This window comes from Eretmochelys imbricata, chromosome 10, assembly GCF_965152235.1.
Source record: "Eretmochelys imbricata isolate rEreImb1 chromosome 10, rEreImb1.hap1, whole genome shotgun sequence".
In the NCBI taxonomy this organism is placed as follows: Eukaryota; Metazoa; Chordata; order Testudines; family Cheloniidae; genus Eretmochelys; species Eretmochelys imbricata.
Genome location: NC_135581.1, coordinates 22,339,300 through 22,364,991, shown reverse-complemented (window position 1 = coordinate 22,364,991; position 25,692 = coordinate 22,339,300). Strand labels below are relative to the sequence as shown.

At 39.5% G+C, this 25,692-nt stretch overlaps 1 protein-coding gene across 4 annotated transcripts in view; it reads left to right on the top strand.

Annotated features, from left to right (window-relative positions):
- The window catches only part of PARN (poly(A)-specific ribonuclease), a 162,161-nt gene extending 146,464 nt beyond the window's left edge, over positions 1 to 15,697 (top strand). For 3 of the 4 annotated variants that reach the window (XM_077828294.1, XM_077828296.1, XM_077828295.1), the window contains one exon: positions 14,753 to 15,697. In XM_077828294.1, coding sequence (XP_077684420.1) covers positions 14,753 to 14,805 — 53 coding nt within the window. In that variant the 3' untranslated portion in view covers positions 14,806 to 15,697. Of the gene's footprint in view, positions 1 to 2,842; positions 2,964 to 14,752 lie in introns of all 4 variants that reach the window. The other variant, XR_013347317.1, reaches the window with a different exon arrangement.
- Positions 15,698 to 25,692: the final 9,995 nt, after the last annotated feature.

Genomic DNA, 25,692 nt, shown 5'->3' with positions numbered 1-25,692 from the left:
ACCTGAGTCTTATATGTTGAAAGCAAAGCTCCCATTGGCTTTAGTTGCACTTGAGTGCTCAACACTTCTGTAAATCAGACCCAGGGTCTCAAATTAGACACCCAGAAAACGAGGAACACACAATGATCGCCTGTGAAAAGTTTGATTTCAGTGACTTGCCTTGTATCACATAGGAACTTTGTGGCATAGGCACTAATACAGTCCAGTTCTTCAGGATGGCATATAGATGCCTTATCCATGAGACCTTCCTTTCTTCCTGCAATCCCTTGCCTCATTCACTATATGCCTTCCAACTTCTGCAATATGAGGCAGGGGTTCTACAGACCAGTCTTCTTTAATAGCCCTAGTTCATCCCTAGAGCAAGGCATCCTGTGCACTGAATATGGCAGAATTCCTGTGGAAAAAATTGTATGTAATTGTGTAATTAAAGACTGTATCATACATAGACAGAAGGATGCCGAATTAAGGTTGCAGACGTAACTTTTAATTCTGGTGTTTCCTAACTTTTGAGCACATCGTTTTACAATCTTAATGTTTGTTTTAATTTAGTTTTTGTGTGTCTAACTTAATATTTATGTTCTGGATCACCCAGAGGCTGGCAGGGTCAGGACTCCATTGTGCTCAGTGCTGTACAAATATTGTCTGATAGCAAATAAGGCAACAATGTCCAGCTATACACAATAAAATTACCATATTTCACTAAAGAGTTTAACCTTAAATATAACTTTGAGGAAGCTTAATTCTTAACTTTTTAAAAAAGTGTTCAAAGTAGTTATAAATAAGAACTACAAGCATTGTTTACCTTATTTTTTAAAATTAAATCAGTTAAATCAAGGGATTTTTATCTTCTCAGATTACCAAAAATACTGAAGTCTTTCAGCCGTGCAAATAAGGTAGTTTAATGAATCCTATTACCTTGGTCTCATGTAAACATTCCCAATCCTATTAGTATCCATATAATATAGGACAAACCTCAGATTTCCACACTTAGCCTGCAAAACTTAATTCCTATTTATAAGGCTATTATGAATTAAATCATAAACATGTTCAAACATCAAGCTTCTAATTAAACTCACAAAAGCACTAACTGTGCAGGTTGAAGTTTTCACCCGCTTTACCTAACTGATGGTGATAGGTTTGAAAAATATGGAAGGGCTAAATATTGTCTTGTACTATACCTTGGGAGCTGTAAAACAGAGTACCATCTTGGTATTTGAGTTTTCAGGGTATGCCTTTGTTAAATTATGATTGTGTAGCAGGTCATTTTTAAAAGGATTGTGGAAATACCTTTCTTTAGGGAGATCCCAAGATGATGGCTCATGGCTTCTGAAATGAAGGTAGTTATGTCAAGATTTTGTAATTGAATGAGCATTGAAAAATGTGGCATGAGAAATGGTGCAGACACTAAGAATTATACAGGTTTAACCTTTTTTTGATTAACAATGTCAATGTTTCTGTATCTTTAAATTTAAGTGATCTTGGAAACTTGATAGTTTACATGTTCACCTGAAGTGTGAAAAATACACTTATAGACCTACTGTATCAGTAGTCAATCAGTGATTAAATCCAGCTTCCCATGTTGAATATCTGTATAAAGCCTCTTAGTGAGATCATTTATGAATGTGTGGTATAGTATGAGTATGCTGTTACACACAATTGTGTGCATCTTCCTCAGCTGACCAGGCAGGCTTGGTCTCTGCTTTGAACAAATGCTTAACTGCAATGCATTCAGCTGGTAATATATATCTTTCTCATCAGGATCTTGCTGTTTGGTAGAGGATATCTGTAAATGGAGCCCCATTCTTTTATGCTCCCAGTGAGATTGTTTGAGAATAGTAAGGCATATTGAAAGGGTCTTGATGTCCATTTGACCATTTATTTTCCATGGAAAGGTAATTGTATGAAAGTGTTCTTGATGCTCAGCTTCTCCCACAATTCTGATACATATAAACTATTCCTCTCTTGGCTGCAGTTTCTGGAGGCGGTTCAAATCTGCAACACAGCTTATGCTAGCCCACACCCCTTCTTTTGCTTGCTACTAGATCTTCTGCCTCCATGGCAGTAGTTAGGTGTCATTGTGTTTAGCTCTCATCCTTTTCTTCTCAATTAGTTGTTAGCCATTTGGGGGGCAGATAAAGCATGTTTTCAAGCCTCCACACTGCCTCCTGGTCTGGGAACTGAGCATTGCAGTGGTCACAGCCAGCCAGAATCTCTGGTGCAGCACCTCCCACTTGCGAGGGCACGGGCCTGTGAGTTGGCCAAACACGTTGATGTGTCCCTCACCTCTTCCCCAGTTTCTGAGACTCCATCTCAGAAAAACCCCAACCAGGGGAACAGAATAGAACAGGGAAGTCCTGGGGCAAAAAAACACCATAAAAGCTAAGACCCTTTTTGGGCTACTGGTCCCCCCACAAGTCCAAAAGTGGGTCCTAGAAACTCTGGGAAGACAAGCTGGGCTCCTATTCAGATCCCTTCCTCTCAGCGTGAATAAGGGGTTTCTCATGATACTCTGGGGTAAGTCCTGCAAAACCCAGAGACTCCGGGTCCCAGAATGGAAAAAGGAAGTGTATTCTTTGCAAGGCACCTGGTACTTTTATTAATAAGTGAAGTGGTGTGAAAATCCTCCCCCCCCAAGTGAAGGGGGATTTTAAACCCCCTTCTGCCCCTGAGGAAGGGTTTGCTGGGATTTATCCCCTTCAGAATCTTTATCAGTGTTCTGTACCGCACTCCGTGCCCGTCCCCAATTCTGCAGTATGTCTGGGCATGCAGAGAAGCCCGTTCCATCTGTGCAGCCCTGCCTCAGGCTTCAGCCTAATGGAAATTGTGTCTGTATGTTTTTTAGCTTGAGGACCCTTGCTCTGCCTGAGAAAGGGACTAAGATTTTGAGGCAGCAGCAGAATGGAAAGTGCCTTCTTATCATCCGCTTTTTTATCTGCCAGAGAAAGGGGTCCAGACCCTGAAAGGTGGGTAAAGTGGCTCTCTTCTCACCCCTCCCCTGCTTGACATTAAAGCCTTGAGCACTTCAGGCAGTGTGTGACCATAACAGAGATATGTGACAAGGTGTGTCTTCATAGGATTACAGAGGGGTATGTAAGAAATCCCTTCCTGTATTCAAAAATTATTCTGATTTACTATGTAAAGCCTAGAGTGGTACTAGGTCACTCATACAACACTGTCTTGGGTCTTAGCTGGCCTGGGACAGGCAGCCTTTCACATACCTTTCATACGATGAAGGCATGTATGCCAGTACCCCTTCTGTATTGTATGGTCCACCTGTAAAACAGTCAGGGGGAGAACTATCACACATGCAAAGAACATAACAAAACAAAACACACAACCCTAAAAAACAAACCTACAGAACTTTTCCAAGACATGTCAGTGGGTGGCCTGTAAGGAATTTATTAATATTAATAAAATATCTTTCTTTGTTAGCATTCTGTTACATGTTTTCCTATTGATGCCTCCTTTGAGAGCATCATAAGATCCAAATGAGGATCCCCAATTAAACCAAATGTTAAACTAAAATGATAATTTATATATAATATAAAATACAAAAACAAAGAAATTACATATATATTGGGAGCCTAAGTTTGGAGCAGTAGTAGCTCCACTATTGAAAGGTACACTCACGCCTTCAGAAGGGACTTCCTTCTAAAAGACCCTATAGACCATAAGAATCATGACATGCTGCACAGCAATTGCAAAACCTCAGCTATAGTTGTTCAGACCAAAGGTTTTTCACATGTTTAGTAAGGAAAGCTTCCTTTGTAGTCAACGAGTGGCTCATCTTTCAGGAATATGATGGGTTTTTGGAGTGAGACATCTTGGGTTCTGTCTTGTTCAAACACTTGATGTGATTTGTGATAAGCAGTGGATTCTAATTTGGTGTCATGTCATGTTATACCCATGAATAGTCATCGCTCATTCTAAATGGATATCTTGTGCATTCAAACTTACACATGAGGAGCTATTGGGGAAAACATTAGAAAAATTAGTAGCTGAGACTGCCAGAGGCCTCAACCCTTGCTGTCAAAGCCAGCACAGCAATCCACTGGTTGCTACCAACTCAAAGAGTATCCAAGAGAGGACTGTTAACCTGGGGGAGTGCGAGGAATCTGGAGAAGTTTCCAAGGAAAGCTAGATTAATTTTCCTCTTAACCAGCAAAATCCTCAGCATGACACTTCCTTCTGATCCATCTTCTGCACGGAATCTTAAGTAGCTGATAGTAGTCCCAGCCAAGGTACAGCTCACAGGCCACAGTGCACAATTTTGCAACCTGGACTCTGGATAACTTCCAAGCTCATGGCTTCACGATAATACCAGGAAAAGCTGATTCCCTTGACCAACATAATTCACCTGTGAGTGGGGACAGAGACATTGGTGATGAAGATCTACCCATCACTAGACAGATTCCAGAAGATCCAAATTCTGATATCTATGTTAGACAAATGCATGCAGGCCAACCATAGCACAGTGTCTCTAGTCACTGGGCCTTCTGGTCTTCTGCATATGGGTCTCTCCATGAGTGATGTCACATATCGGATGTCTCCACACCTTTTTTCTGGGAGGATGGAACCATTTCCTGGAGCAAATGCAAGACGAGGTACTGGTTCCCAACCAGATGCTTGATCCCCTAAGATGATGAACAGTCCCAGAGAACATCCGCAGGGGTCTTCCTATCTATCTTCCAGACCTGCTGGTTCTCACAATAGACACCATTTGTGAAGGGATGATGTGCACTTCTGGGACCAGTAACAACATAGGATATCTGGAGCTCCAGAGAAAGGAATCGCAGCATCAAGATGTTGGAGCTCAGAACTGCTAAACTAGCTTTACTGAGATTCCAGAGCTACCTAGAAGGCAGTCAGATTTTGATCCAACAAGACAACATGACCACAGTTGCATATTAAACACCCAAGGGGAACAAGGAGCATAGCTGTACATGCAGAAGCAATGGAGACGTCAGACAAGACTTTCCTTTCCCTAAAAGTGATACGCGTGGAAGGAGAGCTGAACCAAAAGGCAGATTGGCTCAGCAGACTCAATCAACTACTCGGAGTGATGTCTGAACCAGGAAGTTTTCACTCTGATCTCATCGATGTTCAGCCTTCCCTCAGTTGACCTGTTTGGTAATTGCAAGAATGCAAAATGACCAACGTTCTTCACCTGGGAAGCAGACTCCAACCAAGTGCATGGGGACAGATGTTCTGTCACATAGATGGCCTTTAGGTCTGCTATATGTGTTCCCTCCATACCATCTCCTAGGGAAGGTTATCCAAAAATAAAGCAAGAAGAAGCAAGAGTGATAGCGCGAACTCTGTATTGACTAAGGAGACCCTGGTTCTCTAATCTGATGGAATACAAACTGGAATTGCAGTTGCCGTTTCCCGTGAGATGAGGTGATTTTTTTTTCTCTCTCTCTCTCTCTCTCTGTCCATTCCTCCATCCAGACCCAGATAGTTTTCATCTGACAGCCTGGCTATCAAACGGGAAGTGTTAGGCCGAGTGCAGCTATCAGGACTCTATTCTATTCTATTCCAGGGAAGTTTCCATTCTAAAAGCCTACTCCTCCACATGGATGGAGTTCATGTCGTCCAAGAGCTCAACACAGATCCAAGAGATCCTGGGATTCTGGCTACTCAGGATTTCCTTCAGAAAGGTTCACATGGAGCCTTCATCCCAGCACCATAGCATCCTGGGTATCAGCTCTAAGTATTGTTCTATTCACAGGATGGTCCAGCTCCTTCGCAGAACTTTCAGATATCCGGATTTCTCAGAGCAATCAGGGCAACAGTTTGACCAATCTTCTCTAAGAGGGACCTAGCACTGGGATTGAAAGCTCTACCCATTCATCCCTTTGAGCCTCTGATTTCATTCATTCTGCCTATTGGTACAGCATCCAAATGAGAAGCAGCGGCACACCTTTGATGTCAGGAGAACACTAAAGACTTTAATCAAGCGTACAGAATCCACAAGAAGATGAAGCTCCCTGTTAATTTCCTTTCGTCTTGACATGCCAAGGGCTTAGAGTATCCAAGCTATCCTTTTCTAGATGGATGAGACTATGCATCATTGAGACCTACAAGCCTTCCCGCACGCCTGTTCCAGAAGGAATCAAGGCTCATTCTCTTAGTTCCATGGCAACCTCATGGGCCGATATACTGTGCGCTTTCACTGCAGAGATCTGCAAACCAGCCATGTAGCCATGGGCAAATGTCTCTATCAGACATTTATAAGGTGGACTTTCTGTCTCTACACAGATCTCCGTTGGCAGGAATGTGCTCCAGATGGTGATCCAGACATTGCTTTTGCTTAGTTCAAAAATGGATGGAGGGGGTCTTTCCTATTTTTTATGTTCGCTTTTCTGTTCCTCCCTACTCCTCATTACTGCTCACGACTACCCATACGTATCAGGATTGTGATAGACACTGGGCCACAGAATGGGAAACTTCTACCTTATAGTTTCTTTTCTGCTAATAGTATCTCCCACAATTCTTCTAATCCTGGACAGCTTCACAGCCCAGAGTCAGTATTTTATTTGGATAGTTACTGTGTAGGCAGTGGCTTACTGAAGACAATTAATTAGTTGGCACTGAAATTATTGTTACTAATTTTCCAAGAGTTTTTTCACAGCTTTGGAATGAATCATCGGTCAGCAAGCAGGATCTTGCCCCATTGACCATGAAGTGAAATCATTGTAGTTCTCTCTTCGTTAGAGCTTGTTCAGACTGTAGCAGCACAGTTGCACACTGTTTAGTTTATGCCTTTCTGTTTTTTTATAGTATCTGCCTAAATAGTAGATGGACTTTTTAAAAAGTATTTAATAGTTTGTAAAGGCCCTTATCAGTGTTAGCGTTCAGTATATATAAAGCTGTCTAATGAAGTCTGGAGTGTATTTTCTCACACCACTATTAAAAGATCATTTCACCACATGTGGAGTTGTCTTGAGATCACATTTTTACAAAACTGAGCACTAGAGAGTAGGACTCATGTTTTGGTGGTGGGAAATCCCTCCTCCAGTGCTTCATTCCTCCTCCCACCCACATTCTCTTTTTAAAAATAAAAATATATATATTTCTATCTTCCTATTTTATTAAACTGGCCCGCTTCATTTAGTCAGGAGGGCATTAAATTAATGACAGAAGAGAAGGGTAAAAAGAGGAAAGATACGAGTACTCATTTAGCACAAAAATCCAGATGTTGAGAAACAAAATTAATCAAGGTGGCAAAGGACATGAAAGGACATTCTTTAATTGCCTATACACTGATCCCAGGAGCCTGGGTAACAAACAAGAAGAATGGAATTGCTCATTTATGAGCATAAATTCAATATAATTGGTATTACTCAAACCTGGTGGGATGATTCCCATGATTGGAATGTTTAAAATCAATTATTATAACCTATTTAGGAAAGATTGAATGAGCAACGGCGGGGGGTGGGGGAGAGAGCACTCAGCAAAAGTGGCATTGCCTGTTTCCAAGTCACCAGGAACTGAAAGAAAATGATCTTGAATGTTTATGGATCAGTTCCCTAACAGGTAAAGAATAAGATTGGATACAGACCACCCAATGACACAGGGAAACAGAATGACTGGATCCTTTATGCACTGATCTATAATGTGTAGGGGGGAAAAAAGCTGAGAGACCCTGGGGGACTTCAGTTTGAGTGGAACATGCTGGAGGTCTCATGCTGCCAATACTGAAACATCCTTGGAATTTCTAACTATTATAGATGATGATTTCCTGACACAGAAAGTGTTGCATCGACAGGTGGGTTCTATATTGGACCTCATCTTGAGAGAGAGTGAACTGATCACAGAAATGAAAATGATAGCTTAAGTACAAGTGATCATGACTTTATTCTGTTTGCACGTAACAAATATTATCCAGTCCAGACCGGTAATAAAAAAACATTGTGACTTAAAAGGGTCAGTTTCACAAAGCTGAAAACAATTATGAGCCAAATCAACTGGGAGAAAGAATTTAATCAGAAAAATGTGGACGATAATTGGAAATTGTTTAAAAACACTACTAGATATCCAAAAAAAGTCTCAATCCTACAGTTGAGGAAGAAGGCCATATTAGTTAAAAAATAAAAAACGGGTTGAGAGGGAAGTGAAGGTACTATTTAAGAAATAAAGAAGATATATATAACAAATGGAAGAAAGGGGAAGTTCATAGTAATGAGTGTAAATCATTATCTAGGAAGTATAGAAAATGGCCAAGGGAAGCAAAGGAACACAAGGAGAAATCTATGGCCAGCAGAGTTAAGGACAATAAGGACTTCAAGTATATTATGAACCAAAAAAAATCCTAACAATGGTATTGGTCCATTACTAGATGGAAATGGTAGAATTATCAATAATAATGCAGAAAATACAGAAGTGTTCAATAAATATTTGTTCTCTATTTGAAGAAAAAATATGATATAGTAATATCATATAACAACACTCCTTCCATCCCATTAGTATCGCAGGAGAATGTTAAACAGCAGCTACTAAAGTGAGTCAGACCTGCTGATTTTAAAATGTCTGTCCTACACCCAAGAGTTTTAAGAGCTTGCTGAGGTGCTTACTGGACAGTTAATGTTGATTTTTGATAAGTCTAAGTTCCAGAAGACTGTAAGGAAGCTAATGTTGGACCAGTATTTTAAAAGGGTAAATGGGAGGACCCAGGTAATTATAGACCTGTCAGTCTGACATGGATCCCAGACATGATAATGGAGCAACTGTTATGGGACTTAATTAATTAAGAATTAAAAGAGGGTAATATAATGGCAATCAAGATGGGTTTATGCAAAATAGATCCCATCAAATAACTTCATTTTTTTTAATGAGATTACAAGTTTAGTTGCTAAGGTAAAGTGTTGATGTAGTACACTTAAACTTCTATCAGGCATTTGACTTGGTAGTGCATCACATTTTGATTTAAAGAACTAAAATGATATAAAATTAACATGACACACTTTAAATGAATTAAAAGCTGGCTAACAGGTCTCAAAATGTAGTTGTAAATAGGGAATCATCATTGAGCGTGTGTGTTTCTAGTGGGGTTCCACAGGAATCGATTCTTGGCCCCATGGTATTTTAACAATTTCACCAGTGATCTGGAAGAAAACATTAAGTCATCACTAATAAAGTTTGCAGATGACACAAAAATTGGGGGAGTGGTAAATGAATGAAGAGAGCAGGTCACTGATACAAAATGGTCTGGATCACTTGGCAAGATGGACACAAGCAAACATTATGCATTTTAATACAGTTAAATGTACATGTGTAGATCTAGGAACAAAGAATTAAGGCTGGGGGGGATTCTATCCTGGGAAGCAGTGACTCTGAAGAAGATTTGGGAGTGTTGATGGATAATCAGCTGAACATGGCCGGCGTCACACAGGGCACTCAGAAGGACTTACGTGATCTTTGGATGCGTAAATGGGAATCTTGTGTAGGAGTAGAGTGATTTTTACCTCTGTATTTGGCACTGGTGCAACCACTGCTGGAATACTGTCTACACTTCTAGTGTCCACAGTTCAAGAAGGATGTTGATAAACTGAAGAGGGTTCAGAGAAGAGCCACAGAGTGATTAAAGGATTAGAAAAGCAAACCTGCCTTATAGCTAGGGCCCTACCAAATTCATGGCCATAAAAAAGTGTCACGGGTCATGAAATCTGGTCTCCCCCTGTGAAATCTGGTCCTTTGTGTGCTTTTACCCTATACTGTACCAATTTCATGGGGGAGACCAGAGTTTCTCAAATTGGGGGTCCTGATCCAAAAGGGTGTTGCAGGAGCGATCGTGGTATTGCCACCCTTACTTCTGCGCTGCCTTCAGAGCTGGATGGCCAGAGAGCAGTGGCTGTTGCCTGGGCACCCAGCTCTGAAGACAACAGCAGTGCAGAAGTAAGGGGGGGCAATGCCATACCATGCCATCCTTACTTCTGTGATGCTACTGTCAGCAGCTCTACCTTCAGAGCTGGGCTCATGGCCAGCAGCCGCTGCTCTCTGGCCACCCAGTTCTGAAGGCAGCACTGCCACCTGCAGCAGCACAGAGGTCAGGGTAGCAGTACCACAGCCCTGCCTATAATAACTCCTTTTTGGGTCAGGACCCCCTACAGTTACAACATGAAATTTCAGATTTAAATAGCTAAAATAATTAAATTTACTATTTTAAAAATACTATGACCGTTAAATTGACCAAAATGGACCGTGAATTTGGTAGGGCCCTACTTATAATGATAGACTCAAGGAGCTCAGTTTAGTTAGCTTAACAAAGAGAAGGTTAAGGAGTGAGGTGATTAGTCTCTAAATACCTAGACGGTCAACAAATATTTAATAATAGGTTTTTTAGTCTAGCAAAGATAGGTGTAACACAATCCAATGGTTGAAAGTTGAAGCTAGACAAATTCTGACTGGAAATCAGCCAGACATTTTTAAGAGTAGATAATTTAACATCAGAACAATTTATCAGGGATCGTGATGGATTCTCAATCACTGATGATTTTTAAATCAATATTGGATTTTTTCTAAAAGATATGCTCTCGGAAATATTTTGGGGGTAGTTCTACGGTTTGTTATGCAAGAGATCAGACTGGATGATCACAATGGTCCCTTCTGGCTTTGGAATTATAAAATTCATTGATTCATAATTTGTATTTAAGAAGGGGATACTTTAACATTATATTTATCTGTGTACAGTGTTCTGAGAGGTTCTGAGATAGGGGCTTTGTTTTATATCTAATTCCTGCTGTTAATAATAAATTATAATCCAGGTGCTCAATTCCTGGTCATGTTGAGAACTACTTGTATTAAAAGTGATACATATTTCATTCTTATGTCAGAATGTCTTAGCTCAAATGTCACTTCAGTTCTTGCTCTAATGATTCTTATCCAGAAAGTAATACTGTATCCCTGCCATACCGAGCTCCAGAATTTCCATGTAAAAAATCTCATTTACATTCTAATTCAAATGAAAAACCCAACATTGAAGTTCCATAGGCTCTCCAAGTTGTCCTCTGAGCCTGCACATCAAAGCCACTTACTTGAAATACAGTGATTGAATCAGATGGTGTTTTCTTCCTAACCCTGGTGTGCAGTTTGCAAATTAATTCCAGTTCTGCAGTTTCTTGTTGGAGTCGGTTTTTGAAGTTTTTTTTATTGAAGAATTGCAACTTTTAGGTCTGTAATTGAGTGTCCAGGGAGGTTGAAGTGTTCTCCGACTGGTTTTTTAATGTGTTAATTCTTGACATCTGATTTGTGTCCATTTATTCTTTTGCATAGAGACTGTCCGGTTTGGCCAATGTACATGGCAGAGGGGCATTGCTGGCACATGATGGCATATATCACATTAGTAAATGTGCAGGTGAATGAGCCCCTGATGTGATTAGGTCCTATGATGATATCCCTTGAATAAATATGTGGACAGAGTTGGCAGTGAGCTTTGTTGTAAAGATAGGTTTCTGGGTTAGTGTTTTTGTTGTGTGGTTGCTGGTGAGTATTTGCTTCAGGTTGGGGGGCTGTCTGTAAGTGAAGACTGGCCTGTCTCCCAAGATCTGTGAGAGTGAGGGATCGTCCTTCAGGATAGGTTGTAGATCCTTGATGAAGCGCTGGAGAGGTTTTTGTTGGGGACTGAAGATGCTTCAGAAATAGACTCCAACGAGAAACTGCAGAACTGGAATTAATTTGCAAACTGGACACCATTAAATTAGGCTTGAATAAAGCCTGGGAGTGGATGAGTCATTACACTAACTAAAGAACTATTTCCCCATGCTAATTTTTCCCCTACTGTTACTCACACCTTCTTGTCAACTGTTTGAAATGGGCCATCCTGATTATCACTACAAATGTTTTTTCTCTCCTGTTGATAATAGCCCATCTTAATTGGTTAGTCTCGGTAGAGTTGGTATGGCAACCCCCATTTTTTCATGTTTTCTGTATATATATCTTCCTACTGTGTTTTCCACTGCACGCATCTGGTGAAGTGGGTTTTAGCTCACGAAAGCTTATGTCCAAATAAATTTGTTAGTCTCTAAAGTGTCACAAGTACTCGTTTTTTTTGCTGATGCAGACTAACATGGCTACCACTCTGAAAGTAATTCCCAGAGGTGGTCATAGCTGTATAGTAACTTGTCTTTTGTTCAAAAATATTGGATGTCCCATTAATGCTGAGCATACCAGTAAAAAAAAAAAACGGGGGGGGGATCAAATGTACCTTTGTTGACAATTTTGTTCTTTCATAAAACTTTCATGTATAGCTTTGTTTTAAAGGACTTTCATGTTTCTTAAATTATGGATAACAGTCCTTTAAACACTATCAAGATGATATACTTGTTAGTGTAGGTGACACATCCCACACTGGTGTTCCTCAAATTATTGTCTGTCAGTGATAAAGAGCTGATCAGTTTATCAAATCATTTCATCTAAGTCTCAAACTGCCTAGATCTTGATTTTATGTTAAGATCTTTCTCAGTGCCTCTCTTCCTTCCACACACAACAAAGATAAAAACATATTGTGCAAACGTAATAATATGTTAGATAAATCTGTCCACAGAAATATTTTAAAGGAACTGCCTCTATTGTGTGTAAAATCCCTCTGCTATATTTGGCATTAGTACTTGTTTGGAAATGGAGACTGCCAGTAAAAACAGAAAATAATTTCTCTTTCCAACATTAGTTTGAAACTGAAATACTTTAGTTTTCAGCATGTTACCTCTACTCAACTGCCTTGAATAAGGATTAAACAACAATCGCAGTTGGGACATAAGAATTTAACATAAGGGCCATACTGGGTCAGACCAGTGGTCCATCTTGCCCATCAGCCCGACAGTGGCCAGCACAAGATGTTTCAGAGGGAATGAACAGAACATGGCAATTTCAAGTGATCCTCATCCTCAGTCATCCAGCTCAGCTTCTGGCAATCAGAGATTTAGGGATACCCAGAGCATGGAGTTGTGTCCCTGACCACCTTAGCCATTGATGGACCTATCCTCCATTAACTTCTGTTTTGTTTTTTTTAATCCAGTTATACTTTTGGCCTTCACAACATCCCCTGGCAACAAGTTCCTCAGGTTGACTGTGTGTTGTGTGAAGAAATACTTCCTTTTGCTTCTTTTAAACCTGCTGCCTATTTATTTAATTGGGTGACACCCGGTTCTTGTGTTATGGAAAGGAGTAAATAATGCTTCTCTATTCAGTCTCAACACCATTCATGATTTTTTAGACCTCTATCATATCCCACGCCCCCACCTTATTCATCTCTTTTCTAAGAACACTCCTTGTATGGAAGCCGTTCCATGTCCCTAATCATTTTTGTTGCCCTTTTCTGTACTTTTTCCAGTTCTGCTTTCTTTTTTTTTTAAGATGGAGAGACCAGAACTGCACATAGTATTCAATGTGTGGGTGTGCCATGGATTTATAAATTTGCATTCTGATCTTTTCTGCCTTATATATCCTTTCCTAATGGTTCCTAACATTGTTAGCTTTGTTGACTACTGCTGCACATTGAGCAGATGTTTAGAGAACTATTCACGATGACTCCAAGATCTTTCTTCAGTGGTAACAGCTAATTTAGAACCCATCATTTTGTATGTATAGTTGGGATTATATTTTCCAATGTGCATTACTTGCACTCATCAATATTGAATTTCATCTACCTCTGTGTTGCCCAATCACCCTGTTTTGTTAGATTCCTTTGAAACTCTTCAAAGTCAGATCTGGACTTAACTATCTTGGGTAATTTAATATCATCTGAAAATTTTGCCATCTCATTGTTTATCCACTTTTCCAGATCATTTACGCATATATTGAACAGCATATGTCCCAGTACAGATCTTTGGAGGTAGGACAGTACCACTAACGTTTTTATTTATTATAATTTTGATGCTGCAGCTACAAACTGAATATGCTGCTGCATCCGTTTTAATAAAATTAGATCTGATTTGCAAAATACTGTATGAAAATATAAAGTCCCTGAAGTACTTAAATCTCACTTGATGATTTGCCAGGGTCATTGCTTTGTTACCTTATAATTTCATGTGGTGAGAAAGGTTTCACCAGTCTTCCATCTTGTTTTGTTTTTAGTCTTTGAGAGCACTCAGGCAATCAAGGCAGGGTCTGTTAGGGTTCCAATTAGAGAGTCCTCTTTTCTCACTTGCTAATTCCAGCAGTAAAAACTGTCTCTGAAGAAAAATGTCTTTGCACAATGTGAAAGAGTATGAGTGAAGTTCTCTGATTCTTGGTTTAAACAGGTAATGAGTCTTTTAAAATCCAGGTTAAAAAAAAATTGGTAAACTTTTACCAACAAGCCTCACATTTTAAGGAAGTGTCTGCACTGAGAATGCTTGGTCTTATTGTTTGGAGAATTGCTTACATGGCGGTCTGCAAATTGTGATTGGTGATGCATGCCATGTGTGCTGCACTTGTTAAACCCATAAATGCCCCCCACCCTAACCCCCTAAAAAACTCCAAACAAAAACAACAGTTAATTGCTGAAACATAGCAATTTGTCCATTATCAAAGCCTGATTTGTTTGTAATCATACTTTTCATAGTTCTGACATACTTAGGATTGACTGCTAAATATAATGGTATAAATGTAGATTGTTGCTTTGAGGATTTTCCCCATATAACTATAGCATTATAAATTTACCCTGAATTGCAAGTATTATGCTACAACTTGTTGTATTTTAAGGTGTCTTAGTCCATTTAAATGTTTTGAGATGGTACTTTTTAATGTTGTAAATATCTTTCTCTTCTCTTAGGAAGCATCACAAGTGGTTCCACAGCACTCTTTGAAGTTCCTGACACGTGGTAGCCAACATCTGTATTAATAAAAAGTGAAGCTGATTCAAAGCAATTGCAAGAGTATACCACTTGGAAGCCATACTTTATTTAAATAAAAAGTGGTGTTGAAAAATAAGTATGTCTCCTGAAAATCAGTTTAATTTTTTTAAACTGTCTACTGAACAATCACTGTCAGTTTTACTCGTGTATTAACTAGTTTACAATTCTGTCTGTTGATCATGTGAAAACTTTGCTGTCGTAAACAATGTTAGATTTAAGAAGCAAGACTAAACATGTTTTGGTCACCTGTTATGGCATGTTGGCTATGAAATGTACAAAAAGAATCAGCACTATTAAGAATTTTGTTAGGCTGTTTCTTGTGCTTGAGGGGAGTTATCACATAAGTCTTCTCATCTTCAGATGTTCCGGCGATATCAGTAGTCCTGAACAGATAAACCTCAGTATCGGTTACTGCTTTCTACCAGTTACCCTGGAAACCTTACAGTGTTGTCCTTTTTCCTCAGTAGGAAGACTTCAGCCAGTATCTGTCTGGAAACTAATCCTACACATATATATCCTTTTGTTCTCTTGGAAAAATTTAACTTATACTTTCCTTAAAAAAAAAAAAAAAAAAAGAAGAAAGAAAGAAAGAAGAAGAAAGAAAGAAATTAATGTTGGGAGGAGGTGGGTTTTCTTTTCTGTTTTCACTCAAGTCTTGATCTGGTTTTCCATGGTTTGTGTTTTTTGTAAAAATGTTTTTGAAACCTGTGACAAACCTGCAAACTGTACCAGCCCTTTATTCATTTACAAAAAATCTGCTTTGGTAGATTTCAGAAACTTTGATATTTAACATTTTTGTATCATGGAAATAAAAATGAAAAATGTATTTCCATAAAATGAAAATAAAAAACATTTTCTTAGGACCCAGTGTGTCTGTATTTTTCACATCATTTATGTGACTTTTCTCTTGTTTTGCCATTCATATATGGTTAGTGGGTATTAAGACACATACATTCTTGTTTTATAAATCATTCTAGCAAATGGAATAACTACCAGAGTTCATGAGATAATATTTATTGTGGAGCCTGACCCCTTTCCCCTTAAATACAATAAAGGGAAACCCCTTGGAGGTCAGGGGTGTAGCAAAAACAACTTTCTGCCCTTTACTGTTCCTTTATGCTCTATAGCAGCTGCCTCAAATTCTCAAAAGTAATTTTTAAATTTTCCTGGTTGACTTTTCTTTTGAAATATTAGGTCCTGACATGTTGAAGGCAGCATGTTCATCTGACAATCCAGGAATGTACTAGCTTTCAATCTTAGCACTAACTTCTGCTCCACATCATCTGCTCCACTGCTTTGTGTTGTGAGGCAGAGAATGTCTGACTGGAGTGCAGGAGATGATGGTAATGAATCTGAGTGAGCTCTGTTGCTATTAGGGATCCCCAGGTCTTCTGTACTATGATATCAGGAGTAAAACTTAGTATGGATCACCAAGCTCCATGTGCCTTTGGTGGCCTCAAACCAAAGTGAGGCTTCAAATCCCTCCTTAATGTGAGTCTGATCATTGTTTGAGTTATTCAGGAAGAACTACTCATGTTGTGCACCATCTTGTAGCAAGATTTTCAAACGCTGAGATGTACAAATAAGCTGCAGTCACAATGTCTGATTTTCATGTCTATATTCTCTAAAAATGTGGTTTTCAAGAATGCAAAGTCCTCAAACATGTGAATGGATCAAAGAGAACACAGTTTGAAAAGGAGCTTAGCCTCACGTTCTTACCTTGATGCAAAACAGCAAAACAAGTATTGTAAATATTCAAAAAAGTAATACAGTAGTTTCGTAATTTTTTAAATTCTAGTAACAATCTGAATATCATACATTACAATGGTCAATTTTTCCATTTATTTGGACTGGGTCAGATGGAACAATGCATGTGCTATGAGGATATTTTTTTCCCCCCAAACTTTAAAGTAATTGTTCTCCCAGGAATTCTGCTGGCTTTTCTAGTGGAAGCCAGCTTTAATCTTAAAAAGAAAAGGAGTACTTGTGGCACCTTAGAGACTAACCAATTTATTTGAGCATAAGCTTTCGTGAGCTACAGCTCACTTCATTGGATGCATACTGTGGAAAGTGTAGAAGATCTTTTTATACACACAAAGCATGAAAAAATACCTCCCCCCACCCCACTCTGCTGCTGGTAATAGCTTATCTAAAGTGACCACTCGCCTTACAATGTGTATGATAATCAAGTTGGGCCATTTCCAGCACAAATCCAGAGTTTAACAAGAACGTCTGAGGAGGGGAGGGGGGGTAGGAAAAAACAAAGGGAAATAGGTACCTTGCATAATGACTTAGCCACTCCCAGTCTCTATTCAAGCCCAAGTTAATTGTATCCAATTTGCAAATGAATTCCAATTCAACAGTTTCTCGCTGGAGTCTGGATTTGAAGTTTTTTTGTTGAAGAATTGCAACTTTTATGTCTGTAATCGCGTGACCAGAGAGATTGAAGTGTTCTCCGACTGGTTTATGAATGTTATAATTCTTGACATCCGATTTGTGTCCATTTATTCTTTTACGTAGAGACTGTCCAGTTTGACCAATGTACATGGCAGTACATTGTACAATGTACATGCACATCCACCAATGTGATATATGCCATCATGTGCCAGCAATGCCCCTCTGCCATGTACATTGGTCAAACTGGACAGTCTCTACGTAAAAGAATAAATGGAAAACCTGGATTTGTGCTGGAAATGGCCCAACTTGATTATCATACACATTGTAAGGAGAGTGATCACTTTAGATAAGCTATTACCAGCAGGAGAGTGGGGTGGGGGGAGGTATTTTTTCATGCTTTGTGTGTATAAAAAGATCTTCTACACTTTCCACAGTATGCATCCGATGAAGTGAGCTGTAGCTCACGAAAGCTTATGCTCAAATAAATTGGTTAGTCTCTAAGGTGCCACAAGTACTCCTTTTCTTTTTGCGAATACAGACTAACAAGGCTGTTACTCTGAAACCTAGCTTTAATCTTGAGAACTGTTACTACCATATCTTCAACCCTACCATTTTGTCTTGTTTGTTTAGATTTTAAGCATTTTGGGACAGGAACTCTCACTGTATGTGCTTTGGCATTTTGATTGGTGCCTCTAGCTGCTACAGTCTTTTTTGTTTTTAAAAGATAAGATAACCATGCTATTCTGCTTATAGCAGAAAAGATTTTAATGTAGCTGTTATGGTTATTGGTCTAAAATGAGCAACGTATCTAAACCAATAAAGCAGAATGAAGTCAGGGCATATATAGTTCTTTAATTGTACTTTTAAGGGTTCTGGTAGGGATTAATTCTGAACAGTAACATAAGGCAAGAAGTGACCCTCACCAACGTAAAAAGTTCCTTACCCTGTGGTATCACAAAGACCTCCTATGCTATCCTCAAGTGAAGGATAACATGATTCATTAAATTTTCCTTTATCTTAAGTGAAATCACTCAATTGTAACTCTAAAAAGGAGAGGACAACTTCCTATATTGGATCAATTTTGCTAATGTTTCCTAATTCATTTATGTAATACATACAATCCTGATCTTTGGTTCCTTTGTGTGTATGTGGAATGTTACAGACTTAATAATGTGATTAAGTGTTTTCTCTCTTCATAACTGTGGTGTCTAGCACAATCCCAGGATCCTTGACTAGGGTTTCTAGGCACTACTATACTACAAATAAATTAAAATGTATATAAATAAAACATGAAAATGATGATGTGGCATGAACAGTTCTTCACCAGGAGTTTGAGATTTGCATCAAGTGGCAATTAGTGGTTTTATGTAGGTTATCCCAATTAACGGCCAATAAAATGTGTCAGAATTTAATGTAATTTGTATATAACACATTTTACCAAAAATCCTTTAGGAATGTTTTAGTTTTAAAATTGTATTGGAAGTAGCCCTCTGCCTGGAAAGGCACTTGCCTTAGTTACAATTCCAACTGTACATGACTGAAATTAAAGCTGATAAAGTTAAAACTACTAAATGTGACTTAAAATGGACTCTGTTCATAAAGACATCATGACTTTGAAGCCTGACATTTTGGAATATTCTAAAATTAGAACAAAGTGACAGCTCCTGTTAGAGGTCTGAGGGTCTTCCTATTTCAGTAGGAAAATCACCAATTTGGATAATACCATAAAAGGAACCTGGTACAGGGTGAGCTGGACCTTTAGAACAGCTCAAAACCTGGCTCCAGTATTACCAACCTCAAAAAATCAAAAATCATGCATAAGTCTCCAAATATCATGTTTTTTAAAAGATTATATTGTTTTCTGATCTGTCTTGATTTTTGAACTATCCCTGCCTCTCCCCAGTGTCTAAGAAACAATTTTTGCCTCTTCCCAAATTTATTGGGTAAAACTGATTTTTGGCTCCTGCTGCAGGAGCTCTCACCCCCACATCTGACCATTACCTGCCCAGCAATTCTACCCCAAACCTCAAAATCAGTCCTGTCCCCCTGTGGACACTGATATTGATGTCAAAGGATATTGACCTCAAAGACCTAAAGGTGTTTATACATTTCACTGTCCAACATAAAATGGGTTCTTTTAAACAGTGAGGCCTTGGTTTTACTTGGTTAATTGGCAAACAGCCAAAAACATTCATTCAGATTAAAATTTATTAAACACAGGAAAGAACAAGAAATTAAAACAGTCATTTATACTGAAACTGTGGTTGAGTGTGCAAAACAGTCAAAACCTTTCAAGTCTTTCTCCTTTTGGAGGCAAACCATCAGTCTCTTATTTTCAGAACTCCCTTTCTTTGATGAAAAGGAAAAGGGTTAATTTTACTCCCAGTCCTGATGTATAGATGGCATTTACTTATCTTGCTCTTAGCAAGGTAGAGGAGAGACAGGATAGAAAAGATGGTTAAAATACATTGTTGATATGTTTGAAACACTGGATGGTTACAAGTGGATGCTTTGGCTTGCAAGTCTTCCACGACGCATGCTGCTTGGACCTTGGTTATGATCTAGTCAGGGCTGTCATCTGACTGGATATTTTCTCCTTAGATAAGGCAGATTTGGATGATTGTAGGATGAGTGAGATAGGATAGGAGGGAAAATAGTGGGCAGAACATAATACAGCAAGGGAAGAGTATACAATACAAGATCTTACGTGCCTTTGCAGTGCTGGTAATTAGATAGCCCCACTGATGGGCTGACCACTGGATGTCATAGTAATGTGATAACTTTCAGCACTTACAGGTGAAAATGAAGTTCTTTAAATAAGCAAAGCCAGCTAGCCTTCGTCTAAGGAAAAAACTCCTTCAGATGAGCCGCGATGAGTTCCAGTGCTGGCAGTCTGGGGGATGAGATGAGGTGAGCTGTGATGCAAGGTTGGCAGGAGATGAGGGAGGGCTGAACTGAGCATGTTTTTTCAGTCTCTTTTTATAAAACACAAAAAGGGCTGCATAGTTTATCCCTTTCGTTATTTTGTTCAACAATTTAGACTTAATATGTCACCCCAGTTTTGTTTTATTAATATCTGATTCCATATCTTTTGTTTTTACCAAGCGTAATTTTAATAGTCCTTGGATTATATCAACATGGCCTTTTTGGTTTAGACTAATCTGGCTTCTGTGTCTAGTTCTCTTGAACTTGTTACAAAATGTTGTAAACAACTTTACTTATTTTTCATGATTATTGCCACATCTCAGAAACTTTTACATACGTTTTATATTTAAATTTACAATAGGGGTACATTTAAGGGCTTGATAATTACAATACCCCCATCACTACAGATCCTCTAGCCTCCCTGTTGCTCCTCTGGGGTTCTTTACCTGCTCTCCCAGGTTTGGGAGAGCAGCAGTGAGCCCCCTTTCCCCCTTCCTAGCTTGGGAGGGCAGCTCTAGGGGCTCTTCATCCGTCTTCTGTTCCTCTCCCTAGGCTTGGTGCTGCACGGAGAGGAACAGAGGCACCATTTTGCCCGTTAGTTACAATGCAGGTGCGGGAGCAAAGCTGCCCTGAGCTGTTGGGCTGTTTCTGCTCCTCTCCCTTCATATGAGACTGGCTTCAGGTTGATGAGGGGGAAAGAACAAAGACTGCTAAGAAGTGAGAGTGAGGACTACAAATAAGCCCTTTCTGCTCATTGTAGAGAGAGCCAGGGACCAGTGGCAAAGCTTATAAGGAGCAACCACCCCACAGCAGCATTTAGGTGTGTGTGTTGTGCCTTTTCACATGGGACTTCAATGTGTGCCAGGTTGCAACACTAGTCACTCAAATTTGGTTCTCCCTGGCTTCCCTCCCTCATGGGGTCACATGGCACTGTGACCCTGTGAGCAAGGAGCCAGGCGCAGCCCTGTGAGACAGCCTATCCCCAATGTCTGCGTGCTGCACTGGGCCAGGATTAGGGTTGCAACGCTGGGGAGGAGAGTACTGCTGCAGGTGGTTAGTGCCCCTTTGGCCATCACCCCTCCCAGTTGCAAAACCTGGCTCCACCGCTGCCAGGGAGAGTAGTAGTTTGCTGGCTTGGCTATCCTGGGACTAAAGATCCCTCCTGTGAGCAAGCGGGGGAAGGAGCCTGTGAGGGAGTAGCCCGAATATGCTGGAGACACAGGCTAAGACTAATGAGCTACATTAGCAACATCAGCCAGGAGAGGGCTCTGAAAAGGAAGTGTCACCCTGAGATCAGAGGAAACCCAGTTCAGCAGAGAGAGCGACTGCTGGTGAGCAGGAGCTGCAGGTTGGAGACAACAGCATGAGAGCTGGCTGTGGAGGAGCGCTGGGACTGGAAGGCTGAGAACAAGCCAGCAACAGCCTGTTGCTGGCAGGGGTGAGCAGTCACTGCAGGAGGAGGATACAGGGCAGTGAGAAGGCCTTACACTGAAGTTATCTGTATAACCCTCTACTGGCCTGGCTCTCTGGGCTGGGTTTGGAACTGTTTTGATTCATAGGGGGAAATAATTAATTGGGCCTTTGGTGATTGCACCTTTTTTTTTTTTTTTTTTTTTTTTCTGGCAGCCCCAGTAAAAGTAATTCTGTCATACTCAACATGTGTTTATGGAAATTCACTAAGGGCTGCAGTGTGTACTTCGGCCGGCTCTCAGACTTCATCACAAGTCTGAGATATTTGGTGCTTTTCAAGAGTTCTCATGGCTTTCTGATTTCTGCCTTTAAACTCAAGATTTTCCCTCATCCCAAATGGCCACTCACTTTATCATCAGTGGGACTGAAGTCACAGGCTGCCCTTAACAAGATGGTTGCCGTTTCCCTTCTGCTTTGTTGCTGAAAGTGAGGCTGATGTCAAGACTACCTCAGCCAAGCCTCCCCCCCCTTTTTTTTTTCAGAGTAAGGGCTAAGCAGGGGACAGAAAATGTAGACCTGCTCTAACTCAGACTGAGGTGAATGGGAGCAGGAGCAGGCTAGGAAACTGAGAAGTCAGAGGAATGTGAGGTGCAGAAGGCAAACAGGGTATGTGGGGAGGGAGGACTGTGGGAAGCTGGGATGTGGGAGACTGTTTCAGGCATGTGGTATACTGAAGAAGTTGCCAGGGAGTGTATTATGGCAGAAGAGGAAAATGTGGTGGCTGAAGAACAGTGTGCCATTTTTGAGGTACAATAAAGGGGTATCTGGATCATTCTGAGTCCATAAAACCAGACAGTTGTCAGCATCTGCTGAGCACCCTTACAGATATTTTTGGACAGACACTTCAGAAAAGGAAAGATCATGGGAAAATCCGGACAGGTGGTAATGCTAGGACAGGGAGAGCAAGTGAATGTAATGGGTAGTGCGGAACAGATACTGGGAGAGCATGGAGGGAGAATGAGGGGAAACATTGCCTATTTTGTCTAGTTAAGAAGAGGGATAGAATAATAGGTCCTCACACCCGAGGAGGTAAACAGGGTCATCTCCAAGGGGTGAACCACGAGCGTATTTATGGTTGAATTCTAAACCTGAGATCACTTACCAATTGAAAATAGAAAAGGAGTATTTGTGGCACCTTAGAGACTAACAAATTTATTTGGGCATAAGCTTTCAAGAGCTACAGCTCACTTCATCGGATGCATTGAGTGGAAAATACAGTGGAGAGATTTATATACACAGAGAACATGAAAAATGTGAGAATCCGAAAGCTGGTGAAAAATATTATTTGATTTATTTAAAATTAATCATTATTTTTAAGCCCGTCATTACTTTTTTGCGGTCTGACTCATGACATTTGAACACTTAGGATTGGCCATATTAAGTGTAGGAAGTAGGGTTGGGGGGGCCAGGCAGAACAGTGAAGCAAAATATTTGATTTGTTTTGCTGCCTAGGGCTCTGGGAGTAGAGCCACCTAAAGAGGGATTGGTTTGCACCCTGCAGCCTACGTGCAAAGGACTGAGAGAGAGGGAGATGGTCGGGGAGGGAAAATGAGACCATAGAGAGAAGGAACTGTGGCCCAAGTAGGGTAAAAATGTATCAATAGAGCTTCTACAGTGAAGTGAGGACAACATTAGATTTGTGGTGGTGTTTGATTTCAGACTCTTGTTTACCCCAGAAGAATGGAGGACTTCTAATATAGCCGGAGGGCTAAACTAACTCATCCTTCCAGCAGAGAGAAGACAAGTAAAAAAAGGGGAAAACTGATGCAATGGCCACACCTGATGATAAAGCTGATCCATGTCCAGACAGACCCATGTAAAAAGGTAGGTCAATGTCATCAAAAGTGTGTGATAAATTCATTTATCAGCTGACTTTGCACTTTGTCCCCCTGCATATTGTCATAGTGCGTGAGAATAAGTCAAAATATAAATTTTTGTGCTTTAAATACTGTATTATAGTAACATTCACTGGGAACAGTAGTTAAATATGTATATATTATTCCTTTCTTGTCCTATATTAACTGCCTTTATGTGTGACATAATTTGTTTTTTACTTCATGTTAAACACATTTAATGTAAAAATAGTTGGCCTCTTAGGAATTAAATGTAAGATAAACTGGAAGAAAAATGGTAATTCAAATCCTTACCACCAAATATTCCAGTGCACTAAACTTTCAGCATAGTGATTTATATTAGCTGCACAACTCCATCATGAATAGTGGGAGCTCTGGCTTAACTATATAGAGCGCACTAAAAGTTAACCAAATATGTGTATATTTAGAGATGAGGTGCTAGTCCAGAAAATGTATCTTCTGTCATTAAACCATTATTTGTATTCAAAATAGCTTAAGTGTGATGGGTTTTTTTGTGGTTTTACAACTGAGAGGTTTTTTAAAAAACTGAAATTTAGGAATTAGTGTGCCCATGATGTGAGCTACATATTTTTGGTATTCTTTGGGGGGAAATTTTAAGCTACAACTTTAGAGACTTTCAGATTTTTGATAATTGGGCATTTGATGCATGCTTGTAAAATGAGTTACAAATCATATCCATATGCCTGCAAACTTTAGTCACTATTGTATGTTATGGTTAATATCACCTACCAAACTGTCTAAAGGGTTTCAAATGCTTAATGAGAATTTTGATTTTAATTGAGTTTAGTAAAAGGCGGAGACCAGATAATCCACCAAGAAAAGTGTTTTAATATCAAAATTCCAGTGTATGAATTTAATCTTGATGCATTGAGGATTGTAGATTCCCAAGTCCCCCTTAATGTTTAAAGGTACATTTTGATCCTGCAAGTACTACATTCCTTATATTAAAAGGATAAATAAAAATTTTAAATAGAATATTAAATATTCCTTGGGGAATATTTTTCCCCAAGGAAACAGTTGAGTAGTGAATTGTATCTTATGATTTTAAAAGGAATAAAAATAACTGATAAGGTATTTGACCTCTTTCTCCCCTACTACTCTCTAAGGGTTTATGATGAGTTTTGTCATGATCCCCAGGAAATTCTTGACATCTGATTGAGTCCCATGTCTTTATTTAAGAAATAATAAATGTAATACAAGCAAAAATGCCTTCTGCACTTTTTGCTTCAGAACACACACAGGACCACTCAAGATAATCAAAAGTCCTTGGCTTCTAAAGTCCTTAGATTATTGCCAGATGAGCAGATGTCTGCAGTGAACAGAATTCCACAAATAGCTCATTCACTTATTCCAAAGTCTACTTACTAAATGAAGAGAGATCATCTTTTTTATTGTCAAATGTTACTCAGGCACTAGCCTGTTGAGTAAACTTTATCTCCGTGCCTTACAGAAATATTGCAACACCACCATGGTGTGACGAATAATGTTTGGAGGATTAGGCTGTAATTTATAGGGTTAATTATACTTGTAATTAAGATGTTACTGCCATTTTATTATTTGTTAAATATCCATGATGCTCCTTTCAAAAATGCATCAGGATAATTATTGGCTGCCATGTGCTTCACTGAGAACTACAGCAGATCAAGGGGCTGTCACAGTTACTGGACCCATGTGGAATGCATCTTTTCCTACATACAATATAGGAGAAAATTCAGTAGAACTGTGAAAATTTAAACTCCCTTGCCCTTATTATGTCCATTTGTAAATGAAGTGGGAGCTGTATATGCACATGAACAGGTTAGTGCCTAAATGCAAACATTTTTAAGGTTAAGTGATTTAACAGACTTGATAACCAACATGATCTAATTGCTGTGTAGTTTTCCACTGATGCCAAAGTTTGAACAGCTGTGCCAACCAAGCATGTTGCATTCTAGTCCATCATCTGCATTTACAAACCACCAAGAGTGACTGAAAATATTATTGTCTTACTTCAATCAGTTAAAAAAAAAACACCAAAATTGAGATTCGTACGAAGAATTATCCCCCTTAACATTGTTCCTGCAACAGGAACTACTACTTTGACAACTTTAAAACTAGTCATTTCTGATCTCGAAATCTGTAAAGAAGAATGGCTATAAGTAATCTAGGAACAGATATGAAAAAATCTCGTGTTTGCCTGATTCGTGGAACCA